Source organism: Mastigoproctus giganteus, chromosome 14, assembly GCF_048544385.1.
Source record: "Mastigoproctus giganteus isolate SK-2022 chromosome 14, ASM4854438v1, whole genome shotgun sequence".
Classification (NCBI taxonomy): Eukaryota; Metazoa; Arthropoda; class Arachnida; order Uropygi; family Thelyphonidae; genus Mastigoproctus; species Mastigoproctus giganteus.
Genome location: NC_143588.1, coordinates 38151715 through 38172215, shown reverse-complemented (window position 1 = coordinate 38172215; position 20501 = coordinate 38151715). Strand labels below are relative to the sequence as shown.

The 20501-nt window shown below is 36.6% G+C and overlaps 1 protein-coding gene across 9 annotated transcripts in view; it reads right to left on the bottom strand.

The window, feature by feature from the left end:
- LOC150075069 (paired amphipathic helix protein Sin3a-like) overlaps positions 1 to 20501 on the bottom strand; it is a 718000-nt gene that overhangs the window by 172080 nt on the left and 525419 nt on the right. For all 9 annotated transcript variants that reach the window (XM_090389145.1, XM_090389146.1, XM_090389142.1 and 6 more), the window contains 2 exons: positions 19306 to 19489; positions 8161 to 8287 (listed from right to left, as the gene is read on the bottom strand). In XM_090389145.1, coding sequence (XP_090245271.1) covers positions 8161 to 8287; positions 19306 to 19489 — 311 coding nt within the window. The remainder of the gene's footprint in view (positions 1 to 8160; positions 8288 to 19305; positions 19490 to 20501) is intronic.

The window sequence follows — 20501 nt, the reverse complement described above, 5'->3', positions numbered from 1 at the left end:
CTTCTCCTGGACACACACACACACACACACACACACACACACACACACACACACACACACACACACACACACACACACACACACACACACACACACACCATCTTCGTTTTCATTCTCTTGTTTTCGCTCACTTTCTAAATTTATAATCATGTCATCGGTCATCTCCTGTTGCACATTTTCATTCATCCAATTTTAAATGTCTTCTGCCGTAATAGGTTTGAATTTGGAATTTTTACTAGCTTTATAACTGGAAGATTATCTTCATCATCTTCTTCTTCCTCGGTTTCACTGAGAATTTTTTTCCAGGACTTCATGAGAGTTGATGTTTTTACTTCTTCCCATGATTCTGCCAGCCAGTAAATGACATCTTTCCCGTTTATGTTTTTAAGACTTTCAGCAACAGTTCCACCATTTTCCAGATATTCCAGGAGTTGTTTTAAAAGTCATCATCTGTAGTTCTGTTTCAAAGTCTCCAGGATACTATGATCTAATGGCTGGGTCAGAGACTTTAACATTAGGAGGCAAAAAAAGGAGTTTTAATGTCACCAGAGACTAGTTCAGTTTCATCCAGATGAGATGGTGCATTGTCCAGAAGCAACAATGCTTTTTCCGGGAGTTTCTTTTTTGCCAAAAATTTCTTTGTTGCAGGAACGAAGTCTTCATGGAAATCATTTTTTCAACAAACATGAATCCAAACCACGCATCTGATTGGTTGGCATGCTTACAAGGAAGACTTTTCACATGTACGTGTTTGCAGGCTCTTGGTTTCTTAGCCTTTCCAATAAGTAGCAACTTATGCCTGTGACTTCTTGAAGCATTTGAGCATGCCAACACTGTCAAGTCTCTGCTTACTACGTTTATATCCGGGGCGCTACTTTTTCTTCTTGTGATGCGAATGTTTTGGTCGGAAGCATTCAATAATTTAAACCTGTTTTGTCACAGTTGTAAATTTGATCCAAACTTAAACCTTCCTCCTCTATGATTTTTGCCCACTTTTTGGTAAAAGACTGCGCTTCTTCCTGAAAAGTAGACAATTTTTCCCCGCGATGTTCAGCTGTCTTACTCCATACCTCTTTTTCCATCTATCTAACCATTTCACGCTAGCTGTAAATTCTTCATCACCATCACAAAAATTTTTCTGAAATTGTGGAGCCTTTGCTTGTAGAGTTGGTCCAGAAACCGGGCTTCCTTTCTGTCTCATTTGCGTGAACCACAAAAAAAACTGCTTCAGATGATTGTTTATACTTTCCCTTTTTCATTGTTTTTCTTCTCATGTGCTCATCACTTTTCTCAGACAATCTTTGTGAATACAATTTTTCAATGTTCTGTTGATTTCTCACCCAATCTCCTATGCCTAACTCTCTAGCCAGCTTTTTAATCATTTCGCCCTTGTCTACTTGTTTGATGGCATCAAACTTAGTTTCTAATGAAACCATGACACGTTTCCGTTTTACACTCATCATACATAAAATAAAAATAGAGAAGCCACATGGAACCGATAAACTAGTGGTAGGCCTGACGTAGCCAAGTGGTCAGTAGCGAGAGTGCATAGTAGGCATTTCTTGAGTGGACCGGGGTTCAAGCCCATAACTAATAAATACAATAAATATTTGTATTGACAATTTATTGTAAACTCTACTGACCTAGTTGTCGTGCCAGAGTACAAAGAGAAAATTTAATTATTATTAAAGAGGCCTGTGCGCTCTGGATTCATTATTATTGTGAATTATTGTGATACAGAGTGAAACGTAAAACAGAATAATTAATGACAGGTTTAATACTAATTGAAAACATATATTAAATTGCTATTTGGTTTTGTTTTGTTTTTTTTAGGAGCATTAGCAACTAAGGCCTTGCTCCGGGGATATGCGGTGGTCATTCCCTGACCTTTCCACATCCTCTGTATTTGGTGGTCACGGACTCGAACCTCGGTTTAATCAAGAAGCGTGTGCTACGCACTGCTGCTCCTGCCCATCTGGCTACGGAGGTGCCTTATATATTAAATACATACACTATAAAAGCTTTTGGTTATTATGGTAACCTTCATCAGTCAAACTGAAAGTTAAGAGTGTGGAACACGAGGGCATGTACTGCCAGTCATGTGTATGAAACTGTGTGGTTAATTTTTTTTTGTTGAAGCCTGTAGCTGTGATGTATGTGAACGTTGCCAACAATTATTATTGTGAATTATTGTGTGACACAGAGCGAAACGGAAGACAGAATAAATAATGACAGGTTTAATACTAATTGTAAAACATATATTAAATACATACACTATAAAAGTTTCGGTTATTATGGTAACCTTCATCGGTCAAACTGAAAGTTAAGAGTGTGGTTAATTGTTTGATGTTGAAACCTGTAGCTGTGATGTATGTGAACGTTGCCAATGCTTGTCAGTCATCAAAATGGTTGCTCCAATAATAGTGTGGACACGACATCCACTGTTTCCAATCTCGGTGCGCCTCTATCTACAGAACTAGAGTCCGTGCTTGGACCCACTCTTTGTTCTGTAGATGACAGGGAGATTGCTAAAGTCAAGGCAGATCTTGCGAGGTGTGGCTATTCCACCAGTACTCTTGACAGGTGTGACCTACAGACACATGGCCACATAGCGACCAACAGGAACATTCAAGGTAATGACTCAATCACAAGAGCCTTTATTTCATACTACCCAAACTTATCACAACAGGTTTCAAGGGTACTAAAATCACATGGGATAAAATACGTACAGCACCCAGGCAGAAAGTTGTGATCCCTCATCTCTATTTCATACTACCCAAACTTATCACAACAGGTTTCAAAGGTACTAAAATCACATGGGATAAAATACGTACAGCTCCCAGGCAGAAAGTTGTGATCCCTCATCTCTAGAGTTAAAAACCGGCTCCCACCTTACTACAAAGTAGTCTAGTCTACTGCATCTCTTGCTGTGACTGCACTAGCTGCTACATCGGGGAAACTGGGAGACGACTCAGCAAACGTCTTTCGGAACACGAAAGAGCCATCCGCTTAGCGGACATAGACCACTCGGCCATTGCCGAACACTTCAGGTCAACCTGCCATGACACTGACCCGCACCGCAATGTTGTGATTGTAGATAGGTCTTGCCACTAACAGAGATGTGCCTGGTTGGAGTCGTTGAACTTCACATGCTCTAATACCTCAGTCAACAGAAGCAGTGGATGTCCACCTTATTATTGAAGCAACCATTTTGATGAGTGACAAACATTGGCAATGTTCACATACATCACAGCTACAGGTTTCAACATCAAACAATTAACCACGCAGTTTCATATACATGAATGGCAGTACACACCCTCATGTTCCACACTCTTAACTGTCAGTTTGACTGATGAAGGTTACCATAATAACTGAAAGCTTTTCTACTGTATGTGTGTAACATATGTTTTTCAATTAGTATTACAGCTGTCATTATTTATTCTGTCTTCCATTTCACTCTGTCACACACAATAATCCACGATAATAAGAAAATTTAATTTTTTTTAGTCACAAGCAAAATCACCTGAATGAGATGTCAAACCGAACCCAAAAGATAAAACTGTTGAAGTTTTGTGGCGACTGTGTGGAGGGGCGTGCAGGGAGATGAGTCATCGACATTCCACAAATTGGCACAGCACAGTCTGTTCTCATCACAGGTTTACTGATCATATATACGAACACAAATCACTTTTACATAAAGGCTTTTAGCCTTTATGTAAAAATTGAGCTAAGAGCTAGCTCGGATAACACAAAACCTCGGGACTCTACTGTACTTGGATTTCAGGAACACTTTTGATAATGTGGAACATGGAAGACTAATGTACATTGGAGCAGTAGGGCATTAAGGGCAAGTTGCTGCTATGGATAAAGGGATGACTGAATGGGAGAATACACAAAGTGGTAATCAATGGACACTGCTCTGCATGGACTTATGTTACTAGTGGAGTCCCCCAGGGGACTCCATTAAATAATATAAGGTCGGTGTTGGGCCAATTGTTGTTTTTTGTGTTTATTGATATTACTGATGAAGGTATATATCAGGATTAATGTCCAAGTTTGCAGATGATACAAAGGTTTGCAGGGTTGTTAATGACAGTAATGTCAATATACTACTGCAGCAGGATCTAGAGAAATTGAGGAGATGGGCGACAACTGAAATTTAACATTACCATTAGTAGAGGCATACAATGCAAGAAAGCAAGCTTATGCAGCATCAGCCAAAAAAAAAAAAAAAAAAAAAACCCCTACCATTTTACCCCTCCATTCGTTCCAAATGCCTGTCCAGCTCAGCCTTAAATTTATTTAGACTATTAGGTTCTACAACAAAAGACGAAAGCCTGTTCCACCAATCAACTACCCGCCAGCTAAAGGCAAATTTCCACACATCTATTCTACCACTATCTTTCCTCAATTTGAAACTGTGCCCCCTCAGGTTCTTAGTCTGGGCAATAGGAAGAATCCCATCAGCATTCAGCTCGCTCAACCCATTCAGGGCCCCCCCCCATACACCTCAACCAGACCACCCTGCAGGTGCCCACTCTCCAGGTGTTGCAACCCACAGAACCCAAGCCCCCCTTGGGAAGAGGGTTCTGTGGCGAGTGGGATCCCCCGTTCCCCTCACCAATCCCGCACCCCTCTCTGCACTCGTTCAAGCAACTCCACCCCCCCCCAAATGAGGCCTCCAGACCTGTGCACAGTACTCCAGGTGTGGCCCGATCATTGCCCCGTACAACAGGACAATCACCTCCCTGTCCCCGCTAGCAAAATTCCTATATATCATTGACAAGACTCAATGACCTGCCCTGGCAACCCAGCTGCACTGCTCAGCAAACTTCATATTTCACTGACTTGGATTACATCCAAGTATCCTGCACTCTCCAATTCCTTGAGTGTAGTACCACACAGTTGGCATATTTCTCTTGGGTTACTGCTACGCATATGCAGTACTTTGAATTTGTCAATGTTAAACTTCAGTTGCCACTTCTCAGCCCATTTTCCCAACTTATCTAGATCCATTTAGAGTAGCATACTGTCTTTACTGTCGACAACCCTTGCATCATCTGCAAACCTAGACATTAAACCTGATATACCTTCATCAAAATCATTGATAAATATACAAAACAACAATGGGCCCAACAGCGAACCCATGGGAACTCCACTAATAACATTTGTCTATGAAGAGCATTGTCCACTGATTTCCACTCTCTGTCGTCTCCCACTCAACCATCCCTTTATCCATTGTAGCAACTTACTCTTAATGCCACACCTCTCCAACCCATACAGCAGTCTTCCATGTGCAACACTATCAAAAGCTTTCCTGAAATCCAAGTATATGATATCAAATACATTGACAAATGTAAGGTACTGCATGTGGGTAGCAGTAACATATCAAGTGGGTGGAACTACACTTAGTGTAGTGGAGAATGAAAAAGATCTGGGATAATTGTGCAGTCAGATATGAAGTTTTCTGAGCAGTGCAGTCAGGCTGTTATTTTTCTAGAAGCAATAAGGAGGTGATTGTCCCCTTGTATAAGGCAATGGCCAGGCCACACCTTAAGTACTGCATACAGCTTCTCATTTTAGGAAGGGTGTAGAGCTGCTGGAATGAGTAGAGAGAGAAGAGCAATGAGATTGGTGAGTGAAACAAAGGGTTGCTCTTATGAAGAAAGGCTTAAGTTCTGCAAACTGCAGCGTCTGGAAACTAGGCATCTGCGAATAAATCTAATTTAAGTGTATAAGGCTTTGAATAGTTTGAACAAGCTGATGGGATTCTTCCTCTTGCTCAGATTACTCACCTAAATTCAAATTGAGGAAGACAATTGTAAAATAGACTTGCAGAAATTTGCCTCAATCCAGCCAGTGGTTGAAAGTTGGAAAAAACTTCCATCTGTTACTGTTGTAGAGGTCAAAATCTTAAATAAGTTCATGACAACACTAAGGCAACACATGCATTTGTGGAGTGAATGGATGGGTGAAATGAGAAGGTTTATTTATTTATTTATTTTTTTTTTTGTTTGCTACTGCTATATAAGCTTGCTTTCTTACATCATATGCTTCTACTAATGCTAATATTTGTGTTTATAGAAATCAGGGTACTATACAGCTTCATCCCGGACACCCTAATGGTCTGCCCTGGATTTAACATAAAAAACATCAATAGAGTTTTTAAGATGACTTATATAAAATCTTTTAATTACGATTAATAGCAGTATCTACGTAAACACAAAAGGATTGAAGGGGTTATGCCATTTTTGATAAGGTTCTCATTTCAGAAAGAATTTTGGCCAAGTAATACCAGCTCGAAGAAATTGATATAATATGATTCCAAATGAATGTGATTTTCTTTAAAGAAATGATCAATGCTAATATATTCATTGTCCTCTAAATTCTTCCACCATTTCTTGTATTCAGCATTATATTTGACTCGTTGAGTGTCTGCTTTCGGCATGGGAATTAAAAAATCATCGTAGATCGTGATGGCATAAATGGAACTTCAAAACACCACTCATAAACAGGTAAAAGTATGTTTATGAGTTTGGACTATTTTCAATAGGTATATTTTCATTCGCTTCACCATGCGTAGGAGCATGATCGTGTTCCATGTCTTCATCGAAGAATGCTTTGTCAATCTTGATATCATACTGAGGATACAAGCAGATACTTTCACCTAACATTTACATCTCATTTATGAACCAATCCCTTTAAATTACTCAATTTATGAAATTTTTCTTACATTTGATATGAACGTTAACAGAATTAATCATCATCTATTCTCCGAGGCAAATAACCAATCATCGAATTAACATTTACAGGAGTGTTTATAATTTGGTCCAAAATTCCGTCTTGGTCTTGTAATTTGCATGAATAGTACATCAGGAGAAATGAGCCCCTCTTTCACTAAATCCAATTGAGGCAGATGAGGTGGAATAGCCGGATAAACGAAACCGTTGCTCTTCAACAATGTTAGAATGGAATCATTTTTGCGAGATGCTTGACAAATATTACAAGCGTTCATATTTGTCACGTCTGCAGTTGGAAATTCTAGAAGTAACAGCCTCCAAATGTATTTTTCAGTTTAATAAAATCTGCTTCATTTTATTAAACTCTGTATTTTTTTTTTATTCTCTATGTTTTTGAACTCGTTCTTTTGTCAACATAGGAGGCTTCTTCGGTGGTTTTGAAGCTTTTATTCTTGTATACTTCTCTCGATTTCGCTCTGCTGGAGTTTTAGCCATCTTCGAAATACTCTTATAGGTTGTTAACTGAAATTGGATTTGGTATTTTCACAATTCAATAGTCAGCGAAATCCATTTGTAGACTAGTACGACGTCATAGCCAAAACTACTGCAAGAAGTGATTGTTTTATTGTTGCATTCTTGAATCAAAACCATTTAAATTTTTAAACAGTTTGATTGAAACTTACTCATTTACTTACGCTACTTAGAAAGTTAATGTTGATCAAAATCTTGACAAGCAGATTTTATTCAAGTCTGCATTTTTTCATTCTCCATGTTTTTGAACTCGCCCCCTTTCGACTCGAGAGGATTCTTCGGCGGCTATGAAACTTTTATTCTTGCATAATATTACTACCCACTGCTTTACCAAATAAACATTAGTGACTAAGTTAGTGTCATTTAGGAAGTGACGTCATTTCTGTATCTTAGTACAAATTTTACTGAATCAATTACTTACCCTACCAAATAAATGTTAGTGACTGAGTTAGCATTCTTAATGCCATTTAGGAAGGGACATTATTTGTGCAATTTAAAATGTAACAGCCACCTAACAAATAGTGATGTCAACTGTTATTTCCGTAAAAAATCTCGTTACCAATCGATTTTTCCCTAGTGCCGCCATAGATGTTTTCACATCAAAAAGGAAAGTTTAAATCAGTTATTCAGAAAATTTTCAACTTATTAGAGACAGATATATTAACCATTACTTGTAAGAATGATAAATATGCTGATAATGGGAGAGAAAGGGGAATACTACTTACAATACTAGTTTATAATAAAATATTCTACAACATACAAGGGAGCCTTCTCTGGTTATCAATAAAGAATTGCAAGCATCACTAGATTTTAATTTTGCTAGTCAAAGGAGAACTAAGTGGAAAAGGAAGAAAGAAAAATTAAAGCTGCATTTAGGAGAAAAATTCACCTGTTTGCCGTTTAACATGATGAATAATTAAATTTGCAGCATCTACAAGGACAGCCTTATTTTTATACATGATTGTCATGTGTGGTCCACTTGGTGGATAATTTCCCTCTTCTGCTTGCTCATGTCGCTAATGGAGAGATGAAAAAAAAAAAAAAAAGTTTTTTAGTCATGATATACAGGGAGTGGAACATATTAAGTATATTTATCCAAACACAACATAACCAAAGAATATACATCCTATGAGTTTTTAAAACATTAAAAAATTTTGAAGAAGTATCCTTCCTTTTTAGAATAATGTACTGAAGTAGTTTTCTGTCATCAGTAATTAAATATTAGAAGGAAAACTGCATGTCACTGTTATCTTTCAGTTTTGATTTTTACTGTGGTGGAAACTATGTAATGTGTCTGATTATAAATGGCTTTGATAAAGTGAATAGTGTTCTACACATCTGAAAATACAAGCTCCCCTCACATGCATAGATTAATAGTGAAATACCATGAAATACAATTTTACAACATTAATGTTTTCTTTCTTTAAATTTATAACCAAAATTAATACATATCGATAACTTTCATCAATGATTTTCACTTGTAGAGCAATTCAAATTTTTTTTTTTTTTTTAAGAATTTCACTTCAAGAAAAAGAATGCAATAAATATGACTTATTTTATTTACATTTGCAGTTCAATGCCAATTTTGCTGAAATGCGAGAATGAATCAGTTCTGACATTAATTACATTATAATGGAAGTACAGCTGATATATTTTAAAATCTTTATGCATGTTGATACTAAAACAGAAATCCTCATATAAAATATGTCTCTCTCTATGCTTTAATAAAGAACATTCACATCTACCACAAAAAAAAAAAAAAAAATCTGTGGTATATGCCATTTGGATAAATATGGCATTAAAGCTAGTACTAGCAACTAGCACATTATAATGTAAGCATTTCCAGATATTAGACACTCAGTAAGGATTTAAAATAAAGTACTATTAAATATAGCATGATTTAAAAGAACAGGGTAGGCACAATTAATGCCTTAGGAATTTAGAGAATTAAACTTGCAGCCAAAAAAATATTCAAGGTGGGTATGTGAAGAAACTTCAATATTAAAGGAAATGGCATGATTCCAAGTCTAGAGCTTACCCAATGAAGCATGCTTGGGAAGATATATTCAGTTTGATTGTGACATGATGACTGCCATACCTGAAGATAATCCTGCTGTTGTTGTTTGTTTTGGTTTATTTTGGTGCAAGAGCTTCTTTGCTTGTACTGCCCTTTTCACATTTGCACTATGTGCTACTAGTTAAAATTTTTAAACTTTAAATGGTGTATTATATTTGGCAATAGAATATTTTCAATTTTCAGTATGCCAACAGTTTATCAAGGCTAGCATCATCTCAGAATATTCATTAGATACTTTGTTGAACACTGGCTATCTGAAAGATATTTTTATTTCTTTGTGTTTGGTGAAGCAGGCAGTCCAGCACTGTTCTCTGTTGCAGCAGTTTTCTCCAATTCCACGATGTAATGTTGTGATGTAATACAAACTCTGTGAAGGCCAGAAAATGTTTGAAATTGTTCTTTGTGTCATATTATATAGGGTTATGTTAGTCTGTTGTTTATCTTAGCCCTGGGGCCCTTAGAAAAACCAAGACTCCCCCCCCCCCCCCCATTGCAAACCCACAACCATGAGGTGGCGGGCTGGGTATCAGTGCTCAGTAGGGGTTTTTGATCGAGGTGACTTCCAACTAAGAGTATCTGATATGTTGTGCAGTGAAGCTTTATCCAAACACAACATAACCTTTACTGTTTGTTATTTGGTTTTTTAGGAGCATTAGCAACTAAGGCCATATTGCTCTGGGGACATGCAATGGTCATTCTCTGACCCTTCCACATCCTCCGTATTTGGTGGTCACGGGCTTGAACCCCGGATTAATCAAGAAGAGTGTGCTACGCACTGCTGCTCCTGCCCACCTAGCTACGGAGGTGCAGTGCAGTGAAGCAAACTTCACATCGCATGAACACATCGGTGGGTCTTCTATTCTTTTTCTAAGTAAATATGGATGGGTGCAATGTGTATGCTAAATATGCAGTCTTGTAAGAATAACTTCTTCGTGTCTGAATTTATGCAAGCTTGATTTCCAGGGTTGGGATGCTTGTTTTATTTGGAATAATTTATTACCCATTTGATATTTCCAGAAATGTGTCCATCTTTCATAACTAACTTTTTTGAATGACAGAAATATAATCATGACATGGGGGCTGGTGTTGTGATGCTGACCTTGGTGTATTTTGAAGGAGGCTAACCACATATGGATTCGACTTATGTTGGATAGTTAATTGTATATAAGCATTGGATTACACAGATTTCCCTTTGAGTGTCCAAAAAGATAATGCCTTTCAAGGAGTGGTATTTTTCCCTAGTGCTGAAAATATTTCTTTCATTTGGGAGGATGTAGTGTTTGGCTATCTTCTACAACACTGTCAAAATTAATATGCCACTCCATGAGCAGGTTTCACAGGTACTGTTGACATTGACTGCTGTTTTTGTGATTATACAAAGTTTCACATTGTGCCTAATGAAGATATTCCCAGCCTAGTGAGACTACAAATTTTTAGAGCATAATTCAATAAATGCCTTTGTTTAATGGAGAGGTGGTTCATATGCCTCTGTACATAAACTTGCACTGGAGATGTGTGAGATCCAGCCATTTAAGCACACTCTTCCTTGCCATCATAAACTGGTGCCCCATAATCCAGTCTCGATCATATAGCCCAATATAAATTTAGCAGAGTGTAACAGCCTGCTCCCCACATCATTGCAGATATTGGTATTTTTTCCCTAGTGTTGAAAATATTTCTTACATTTGGGAGGCCAGAGATGCCAGGAGGATGTAATGCTTAGCTATCTTCTACAACACTGTTCAGATTAATATGCCACTCCATGAGCAGGTTTTGTAGGTACTGTTGGCATTGACTGCTGTTTTGTGATTAACAAAGCTTCACATTTTGGCTCATGAAAATATTCCCAGTCTGGTGAGCCTACAAATTTTTAGAGCATAATTCAATAAATGTCTTTGTTTAAGAGCCTGCTCCCCACATCACTGCAGATATTGTTCAGAGAATGTTTAGAGCTCGGAACATCCTCGAACATTATCTGCAATGATACTGTACATATGATGTTTAAAGCTTTTAAGCAGGTGGTACGTAAGCTATTAATATGTTCTAGAAAGTTTAATTTGGTATTTGGTACTAGACCAAGAAATCTAATACTATGTCAAGTGGTATAAGTTGTGATCCTGTTTACATTTTTGAGTCTAGGTGCACATTTTCCATTTTTTGCAAAAATTAATTGTGCTGTTTTTTTTTTTTTTTTTTACTTGAGGTATGGTTTCCATTTATTTCTGTCCACAACTATTTTATTTACTGAATTTTGTAGTTGCCTTTCAATGAACACATATTTTGGTAGCTGTATGATGTAGTAATATTATCTGCTTATAAGTATCTTTCTACAGTCTGGTATTTCTTGTGTTATGTGGCTTATTCTGATTGGAAATAAGATGGGACTAAGTGGCATTGACTGTGTGAATGCCACTTTGATCTACAAGATGCATGTAAGCTGTACCCCTGCATACCATTTGTGAATGACCGAACTGCTGGCACTTGTAACACCGTTTTGGAAGTATTGCTTTATATGACAACTCAAATAACCTGATTTCACTGTGCTTAGAAGGGTTGGTGAACTGAATATATGAACTAATATATTAGTTCATATATATTTAGAGTTTAGAGTTTATATATTTACTTATATAAACTCTAAAAGGAAGGGGATGAATATGATTGGTCCACTTGACATCAATGGTTCGACTGTTGATGATCCTGCTCAGATAGCAAACAAACTGAATGAGTATTTTGCATCTACATTCACACGTGAGGAATTATTACAATTTGAAAATGGAAGAAGGTTATCAAATTGTAGCAGTGTGCTTAATGATTTTGTAATAACTGAGAGCAAAGTGGAGGAGAAATTGTTGAAGTTAAACATAAGAAAGGCACCTGGGGTGGATGGGATATATCCAGTTATTTTAAAGGAGGCGGCAAAGCAACTAAGCAAACCCTTAGCCATAATTATGAGAGCATCCTTGGACTCGGGAGGTTCCCACGGACTGGAGATGTGCAAATGTGTCCCCAATTCACAAAGGTGGATCGAAGGGTGACAAGAGTAATTACAGACCAGTTAGTTTAACTTCTGTTCCGGGTAAAATAATGGAGTCGCTGGTTAAAGATGCATTGCAGGATCATCTAGACAAGAATGCAGCAATAATTCAAACACAGCATGGGTTTGTTAAGGGAAAGTCTTGTCTGACAAATTTGATTGGTTATTATGATGTGGTCACAAAGGAACTGGATGCAAAAAATAATTTTGATATCATATACTTGGATTTCAGGAAAGCTTTTGACACTGTTGCGCATGGAAGACTACTGTACAAATTGGAGCAGAATGGTATTAAGGGTAAGTTGCTACAATGGATAAAAGGATGGTTAAGTGGGTTGTTGTTTGTTTGGTTTTTAGGAGCATTAGCAACTAAGGCCATATTGCTCCGGAATATGCGGTGGTCATTCCTTGACCTTTCCGCATCCTCCATATTTGGTGGTGACGGGCTCGAACCCCGGTCTAATCAAGAAGCGTGTGGTACGCACTGCTGCTCCTTCCCACCTGGCTACGGAGGTGCCCATGATGGTTAAGTGGGAGAAGATAGAGGGTGGTAATCAATGGGTGCTGCTCTTCGTGGACTAATGTTATTAGTGGAGTCCCACAGGGCTCGGTGTTGGGTCCACTGTTGTTTTGTGTATTTATCAATGATATTGATGAAGGTATATCAGGCTTAATGTCGAAGTTTGCAGATGACACAAAGGTTGGCAGGGTTGTTAATGACAGTAATGGCAGTGTGCTACTGCAACAGGATCTAGATAATTTGGGCATATGGGCTAAGAAGTGGCAACTGAAGTTCAACCTTGACAAATGCAAAGTACTGCATATGGGTAGAAGTAACCCCAGAGAAACGTACCAACTGTGTGGTACTACACTTAAGGTGGTAGAAAATGAAAAAGACCTGGGAGTAATTGTGCAGTCAGATATGAAGTTTTCTGAGCAGTGCAGACAGGCTGCTAGGGCGGGTCATGGGGTTTTGTCAATGATATATAGGAATTTTGCTAGCAGGGAAAAGGAGGTGATTGTCCCTCTGTATAAGGCAATGGTCAGGCCACGCCTTGAGTACTGCGTACAGGTCTGGAGGCCTCATTTTAGGAAGGATGTAGATTTGCTTGAGCGTGTACAGAGAAGGGCAACACGATTGGCGAGGGGAATGAAGGGATTCTCTTACCAAGAGAGGCTTAAGTTCTGCAAATTGCAGTGGCTGGAGACTAGGCACCTGCGTGGTGATCTGATTGAGGTCTATAAGGCCTTGAATGGGTTGAGCACGCTGAATTCTGATGGGATCCTTCCACTTGTTCAGATTACCAACCTAAGGGGACATAAGTTCAAATTAAGAAAGGACAGATGTAGAATAGATGTGCGGAAATTTGCCTTTAGCCAGCGCATGGTTAATTGCTGGAACAAACTTCCATCTGTCGTTGTGGAAGTTGATAGGTTAAATAAATTTAAGGAGGAACTGGACAGGCATTTGGAGGGAATGGTGTGATTTTTTTTTTTTTTTTTTTTTTTTGGCTGATGCTGCATAAGCTCCTACACTTGCTTTCTTGCATCATGTGCCACTACTACTACTACTACTACTACTAATTATGATGTTAAAAGAGACAGTGTTTTTGTTCCAACTAGGAACAAAAACATCATCTTTTAAACCAAAAATTTTTTGATCTGAATTACTTTTAATTCTTGGACTATTTTTACTTGTGTGCTGTTTGTTATTCTGCTATTACCCCTTCTCAATATTTCTAAGTTTTTTGTGTGGAGTGACTCTGATTGGGATTCCTCCAAATACATTTGACTTATGGAATTCTTTGAAAGCAAAAATCACAGAAGCCATGGATGCATACATACTATTAAGAAAATATTACGAGAGAAGGATGTCGAAATGGATGGCTGTGGAGCTGCCCAGTCAAATGGAGCAGAAAAAAATAGCATGGGACAAGTAATAGAGTGAAAAAAAAGTATTGAAGCCTACAACAGGTACAAGTTGATCTGTAATAGTACCATAAATAAGGTCAGGGAGACCAAGGCTGTGTATATGAAAAAACATTGGCTAAGAGAGCAAAGAATGGGGACAAGGAATTTTTTTATGTGAATAGAAGAAATAAAAAAGCAAATCAGATTGGACTCTTGTTCACAGGGAGTGGAAAAACCTTAGACAATACAGCTGATGTTGCGGATGAATTGAACGGGTACTTTTCATCTGTTGTTACCGAAGAAAGATACTTCATGCTGAGAACAGGCTGTGTGAGTGGGGCGGAGCCACATGAAATTAGTGATTTTGTAATTACAGATGATTGTTTATTAGCAAAATTTTTCTAATAAACAAACCTGAGCATAAAGGCAAGTAAGGAGTTGATAACATATGCCCTGTAGTTTTGAGGGAGAGTGTGAGGGAGTGTTTCGAACCATTGAGGTTAATTATGGGGTCATCTTCAGACTCAGGAAAGATTCCTTAGGATTGGAGAAGTGCCAATGTATTGCCAATACATACCAGTTGTTCTAAGAATGTTCTAATACCAATTAGTCTGACTTCAATGGTAGGAAAAATCTTAGATGCAGTGATTAAGAGTGCAATCCAGGGACATTTAGATAGATATGACATTCTGAAGGACACACAACATGGCTTTGTTAAGGGTAAACCATGCTTGACTAACTTAGTAGGCTATTTTGACACAGTCACTCATGAGCTGGATTTAGGGAAAAATTTCAATATAGTTTATTTGGAGTTTAGCAAAGCATTTGACTCAGTCCATCATGACAGGTTACTGTATAAGACTGAACAGGTTTGGGATTACTGGTAAGATTCTAAGACATTTTGCTGAGTGACTGCAGGGCAGAAGGCAGAGGGTTGTGATTAATGGATATTCTTCAGATTGGTGTAAAGTCAAGAGTAGGTTCTTTCAAGGACTGGTTCTTGAACCAATGTTGTTTCTCATTTTCATAAATGACATCAATGAAGGAATGGAAGGTGTGATCTCAATTTGCAGTTAACGTAAAGGTTGGCAGAGTAATTATGATCAGTGCCAAGCAATGCACTTTCAGGATGACTTGAACAGACTTCAAAGATTGTAAGAGAAGTGGCAGCTATGGTTTAATGCTGCTAAATGCAGGGTCGTTTACTTGAGGAATAGAAACCAACAAATAAATTATACACTTGGTGAGGTTGAATTAAAAACAGCGGAGGATGAAAGGGATCTGAGAGTTACAATATAGGCAGATATGAAGTTTTCTGAACTGTGTAAAGGAAGCCAGGAAAGCTCATGGTGTCCTATCAATGATTTATCAAACATTATTCTTTAGAGATAGGGAGATCATAATCCCACTGCATAAGGGAATTGTAAGACCACAGCTATAAAGCTCAATACGTTCTACATTGATATCAATATTTGTAAAAGAATAAGAGAAGTTTACATTAATATGATACGTAGAACACATCCATGTGATACTCTCTAGAAATTAAAATGAAAACAATTAAGAAAAATCGAAAATCTTACATTACAGTAAGAAATAATTAACAATAATTAAAAATCAAATGTACATAATTAAAAACGTTGATGATTAAACTTCACACAAGTCGGTAGATAAATAAATTTTCAATACTGTAACTAAAAACACTTTATTTACAATAAAATAAATATAAAATAGATATATATTTACAATAAAAATAAATAACACTGATAAGATATACTAAAAACCTAGAAATTAAAAGCGATAAAATTTTGCTGTAATTTTCGGAGGCAGCAGTCTCCTTCCTCAGCAGCATATGTCTTCTGTGCGGCACATCCCTAAATAGCAGATCCACGGCACACGTCACATGGTTCCATGGTTGGAATTTTCCATTTGCACACTGGAACTGGAAATGGCTCGGGAGCGAGCTAGCTCCCGAGCCATCACAGATTATGGACAGAGGTTCTGGGACCGTAAATGGCTTGAGAGCTCATGTATTGGGGCAGCTCGCAATACTATTAATAGGGATAGGGGTGCACCTCTACATCCACTCCTGGAAACCGTCGTTCTTGGACGTGATAAACGGTTTTAGCTAGCACAGTCCCGAGCCATTTCCGGTGCGCAAATGGAAAATTCCAACCATGGAACCATGTGACGTGGATCTGCTATTTAAGGATGTGCCGCACAGTAGACATATGCTGCTGAGGAAGGAGACTGCTGCCTCCAAAAATTACAGCAAAATTTTATCGCTTTTAGTTTCTAGGTTTTTAGTATATCTTATCAGTGTTATTTATTTTTATATATATCTAAATATATATCTATTTTATATTTATCTTATTGTAAATAAAGTGTTTTTAGTTACAGTATTGAAAATTTATTTATCTAACGGCTGGTGTGAAGTTTAATCATCAACATGAATTGTCCCAGTCTTGTAGGCCTATTTAGAGATACACAATTAAAAATTAAGTAAAAAATTAATTTAATTAAAAAAATGCAAAATGATTTTCCTTGCTGAAGCCGACAATGCTTTTCGACAATATGCCATGATCACAGGAATGAAAATTACTGAATAGGGTTGAGCATAGAACTTAAACAAGGATTATATGTCTTCGCGCATGCGTGTAAAGGACCACGAGTTGGAGATTATATATGGCCGGCAAATATTAACAGAATTCTCATGTAATTTAATTTAGACGGTTTCTGCAATTAATAGTCTCGTATAATTACGTTGTACACTAAGTATTTTTGCCTCGTTAAATAAAAAAGTATGTTTTTCATTAACAGCATGAAAGGCTAATTCTGACGCTGCTGAACGAGAAGCACAAACTGAGGCCGCGTGTTGACTAACACGAAAATTCAGAGGAAACCGCGCAGAACCTTGATAAGACAAGTTGAAATCACCGCAAGAAATGTTGTATACTTGGTCATTTATTTGTGTTGAAAACGAGGAAAGGACTGAGCGATTGTTCAGTATAGTGTGCAATTTCCGTATTGGCCTGGCTATAATTTTAAATTCGGTATCTTTAAAGAATCTGTTAAGTTGTTTGTGTTCAACTTATGGGACAGAAATAAAGTATTTTTTGATATTACTATTGTTGATTGGGGTATTTTTTTTTTGCATTTTATCCTTAGCTTGTACCCTAATTCTGTCTATTGTAGCAAGTGGGTAACCCCTGTTTAAGAATCTGCTGGTTAATATTTGTATTTCTGAATCCAAAGCAGATTCTGTCATTTAATGTTTATAAGCATTGAGAAATTTTCCAGAAAAGATGAATATTTTTATTTTAAAGAAACTCATTAGCCTTGAAAGCTTGCATATGTGCTGAAACGTCACTTTTCACTGACTGAGGTTCATTTTCACTTCGAAATAATAAGACAAGACATAGCCACTTGACAAAGTAATCTTCATAATTCTGGAAAATGCATAATGCCAGCTTCAGTTCTACTTGTGGAAGGAACGCCAAAGTTGGAAGGTCACTTTTATTTTTAAATTTATTTGTTCGTTATCATCACATATCTCCATCAAATGCATATATAAGTTAACCTCCACTGTTTATAAATATTCAATATAAATATTCTGATATTATAGATACCCATGTAAGGCTGGTAGTATGCCTAAGATTTTCTAAGCAGCTGGTAAGATAGAGACTGTTAGTAGTTAGGCAGGTTAAATGTTGGCATAATCAAATAATACCAAGGGGTGGGGAAATATGTCTCAGAGAGTCAGTATATTTGCATCTTTTCACAAAAGATACAAATAACCATGTGACACATCATCATCACCACGAAATGCTACATCTATTTTTACATTTCTTTCTATGTAATGCATGCTGTCCTTATGCTTCTTTTATTTGCAAATGTCTGTTAATACCATGTTCCCTTTAATTTGAAAAGAAAAATCACATCTATATAAAGTAAATGTGGAAAATGTAACTTTACAAGTAATAAGATTGCATGGCCAATTCATAATAAAATAAGCAGAAAATCAATAAAAGTTCTTTAAAAAATTCCAATTTTAATATGTAGTTTACTGTGTATTTCTGAAAATAAAAAGATGGAGAATATCCTTTTCACCAACTATATACAATGGTGAAAAGGGGTAAAAAAAAAAAAAAAAAAAAAAAAATCGGATTCTCCGTTGTAAGTCCCAAGGGTTGGCAGTTATAGTTACCTGAAATCAATTACAAGCTTCTATCAAGTCAAAAATGTTAGGTGCCTAAAGGTGTCCTACTTCACCAAGATACTCCCAGTCAAATATCAGCAATCACAAAGAATGATATGCATCAGTGTAGGTAGCAATCACTGAACAACAAATTATGTGTTATAGCAGCCAATGAACATTTTCTTCAGACCTCATTGAATCTGTCTGCAAGTGCTGGAGAAAGTAAATTGAAAAATAAGAGTATTGCTGATGTAAGTCCATTGTTTCAAATGAGGTACTCACTATCTTCCATATACCTGTTTATATTGTAATAAAACTATGTACTTGGAAAAATTAAGTGCTAGTGAGATGTAATCAGATCTGTTCTACTGGCAAGAAAAAAAATTGTAAATAAATTCAACTATAATTTCTGAATATCTTCCATAAGTATAATTTTTGAATGCTTTTCCCAAAAACTCCATAATATCCTCATGATTTTTACAATTTTATTTTTCTCAAACTGAAATTAACAGGATGATTTTCCAGTGAAGCAGAAGCTAGGGCAGTGATAAACACTAAATTAACTTTTAAAAATGGCTTCAAATGTTTTTTTTTTTTTTTTTTTGCATTAACATTGAAAAACATTGTGTAATTATCTGTAAACATATTGGTTTAAATAAAAATTCAGCTCCAGAACTTGCTGATCCTACCTTCTATTAGAAGAAATGTGTAGAGATAGCTTTATTAAATTCAGACTATATGGAAAAGAATTACATAAAAATATTTTTAATCTTGTTTGTTCAATAACATATTTTATGATCAGTAAATCAAAAGTTACCTCTTCAAAAAGGGTTTCAATTTCATTTAATAAACTTTTCGACCTCAACAATTTGACATCATTTTGCTTAAATGTAATTCCTTGATGATCAAGAGATTTTAAGTAGTATTTTTCATTTTGTTCCCTCCATAATTTGTTGAAACTTTTTTGTGCTTTTCTCCATTCTTCCTCCTTGGTTTTTAACCTAAAGAAATAGAAAACATTAAGGAATGATAAAATAACTAAAATTCTATTATGCAGACTGTTTTATAGTCAATCTATACATAAGTTTTAATTTGTGAACAGAGGCTGAGCATGATACTGTGACAAATTAACTGCCTGTGAAAGTCAGATACACTCCAGCCAAAAAGTATGGAATCACATTTCATTTTCCTAAACTGAAAAAGATTTCATTAAAATAAAACCAACTTGTTTACCAATTTGTATTAATATATTGTCTGTTATGTTGATTGATTGATTTTACTGGCACAAAAAGACTGTTATGTAGAGAAGACTCCTGAATGTGGTAGAACATTGTAGAAGATTCCTTAATTTGGGAAAACGATGGAGAAGATTCTAGAGTGTTTTGCAAAAAAAAGTTTAAAGTAAGCACTGTAACTTATAAAATTGAACACCAGTCATTCAGAAAGAAATAAGGAACTGGAAGTTAAAAAAAGAAGTGCTATTATAACTCTGTATAAAGAAGGTTATTCAAAAGTACTGGCAAAAAAAATAGGTGTTTCATTTAAAGGAATATAAACTACCATTCAACGATTCAAAGAGAGTGGCAGCTTAAAGGACAAACCATCACGATCACGACAGAAGTACAAGATAAGGCCATAACACTGATTTCTAAATGAAATTGATGACTTACTACATCTGAAACCCAAGCTGAGTTCAAATGGCAACAGAGAAACTTCTGTGTCTATATCCACTGTAAAACAAGCAGGACCTCATCGTCGTGTAGTGGTCTGAAAACCTTGTTAAAATTGAAAAAGCAAAAGAAACAGTCAGCTTGGGCTAACAGACATCAAAATCGAAGAGTGGAAAAACATATTGTGGACCAGATGAATATTCGAATTTGAAATTTTTGGATCCAAGCATATAGTTTATGTGAGATGATTATTTGAAGAAATAATGGCACTAACTTATTTGGTGCCTAGATAGTATGAATCAGAGCTGTGCTACTCAATATGTTCTACGTTGATAATAATATT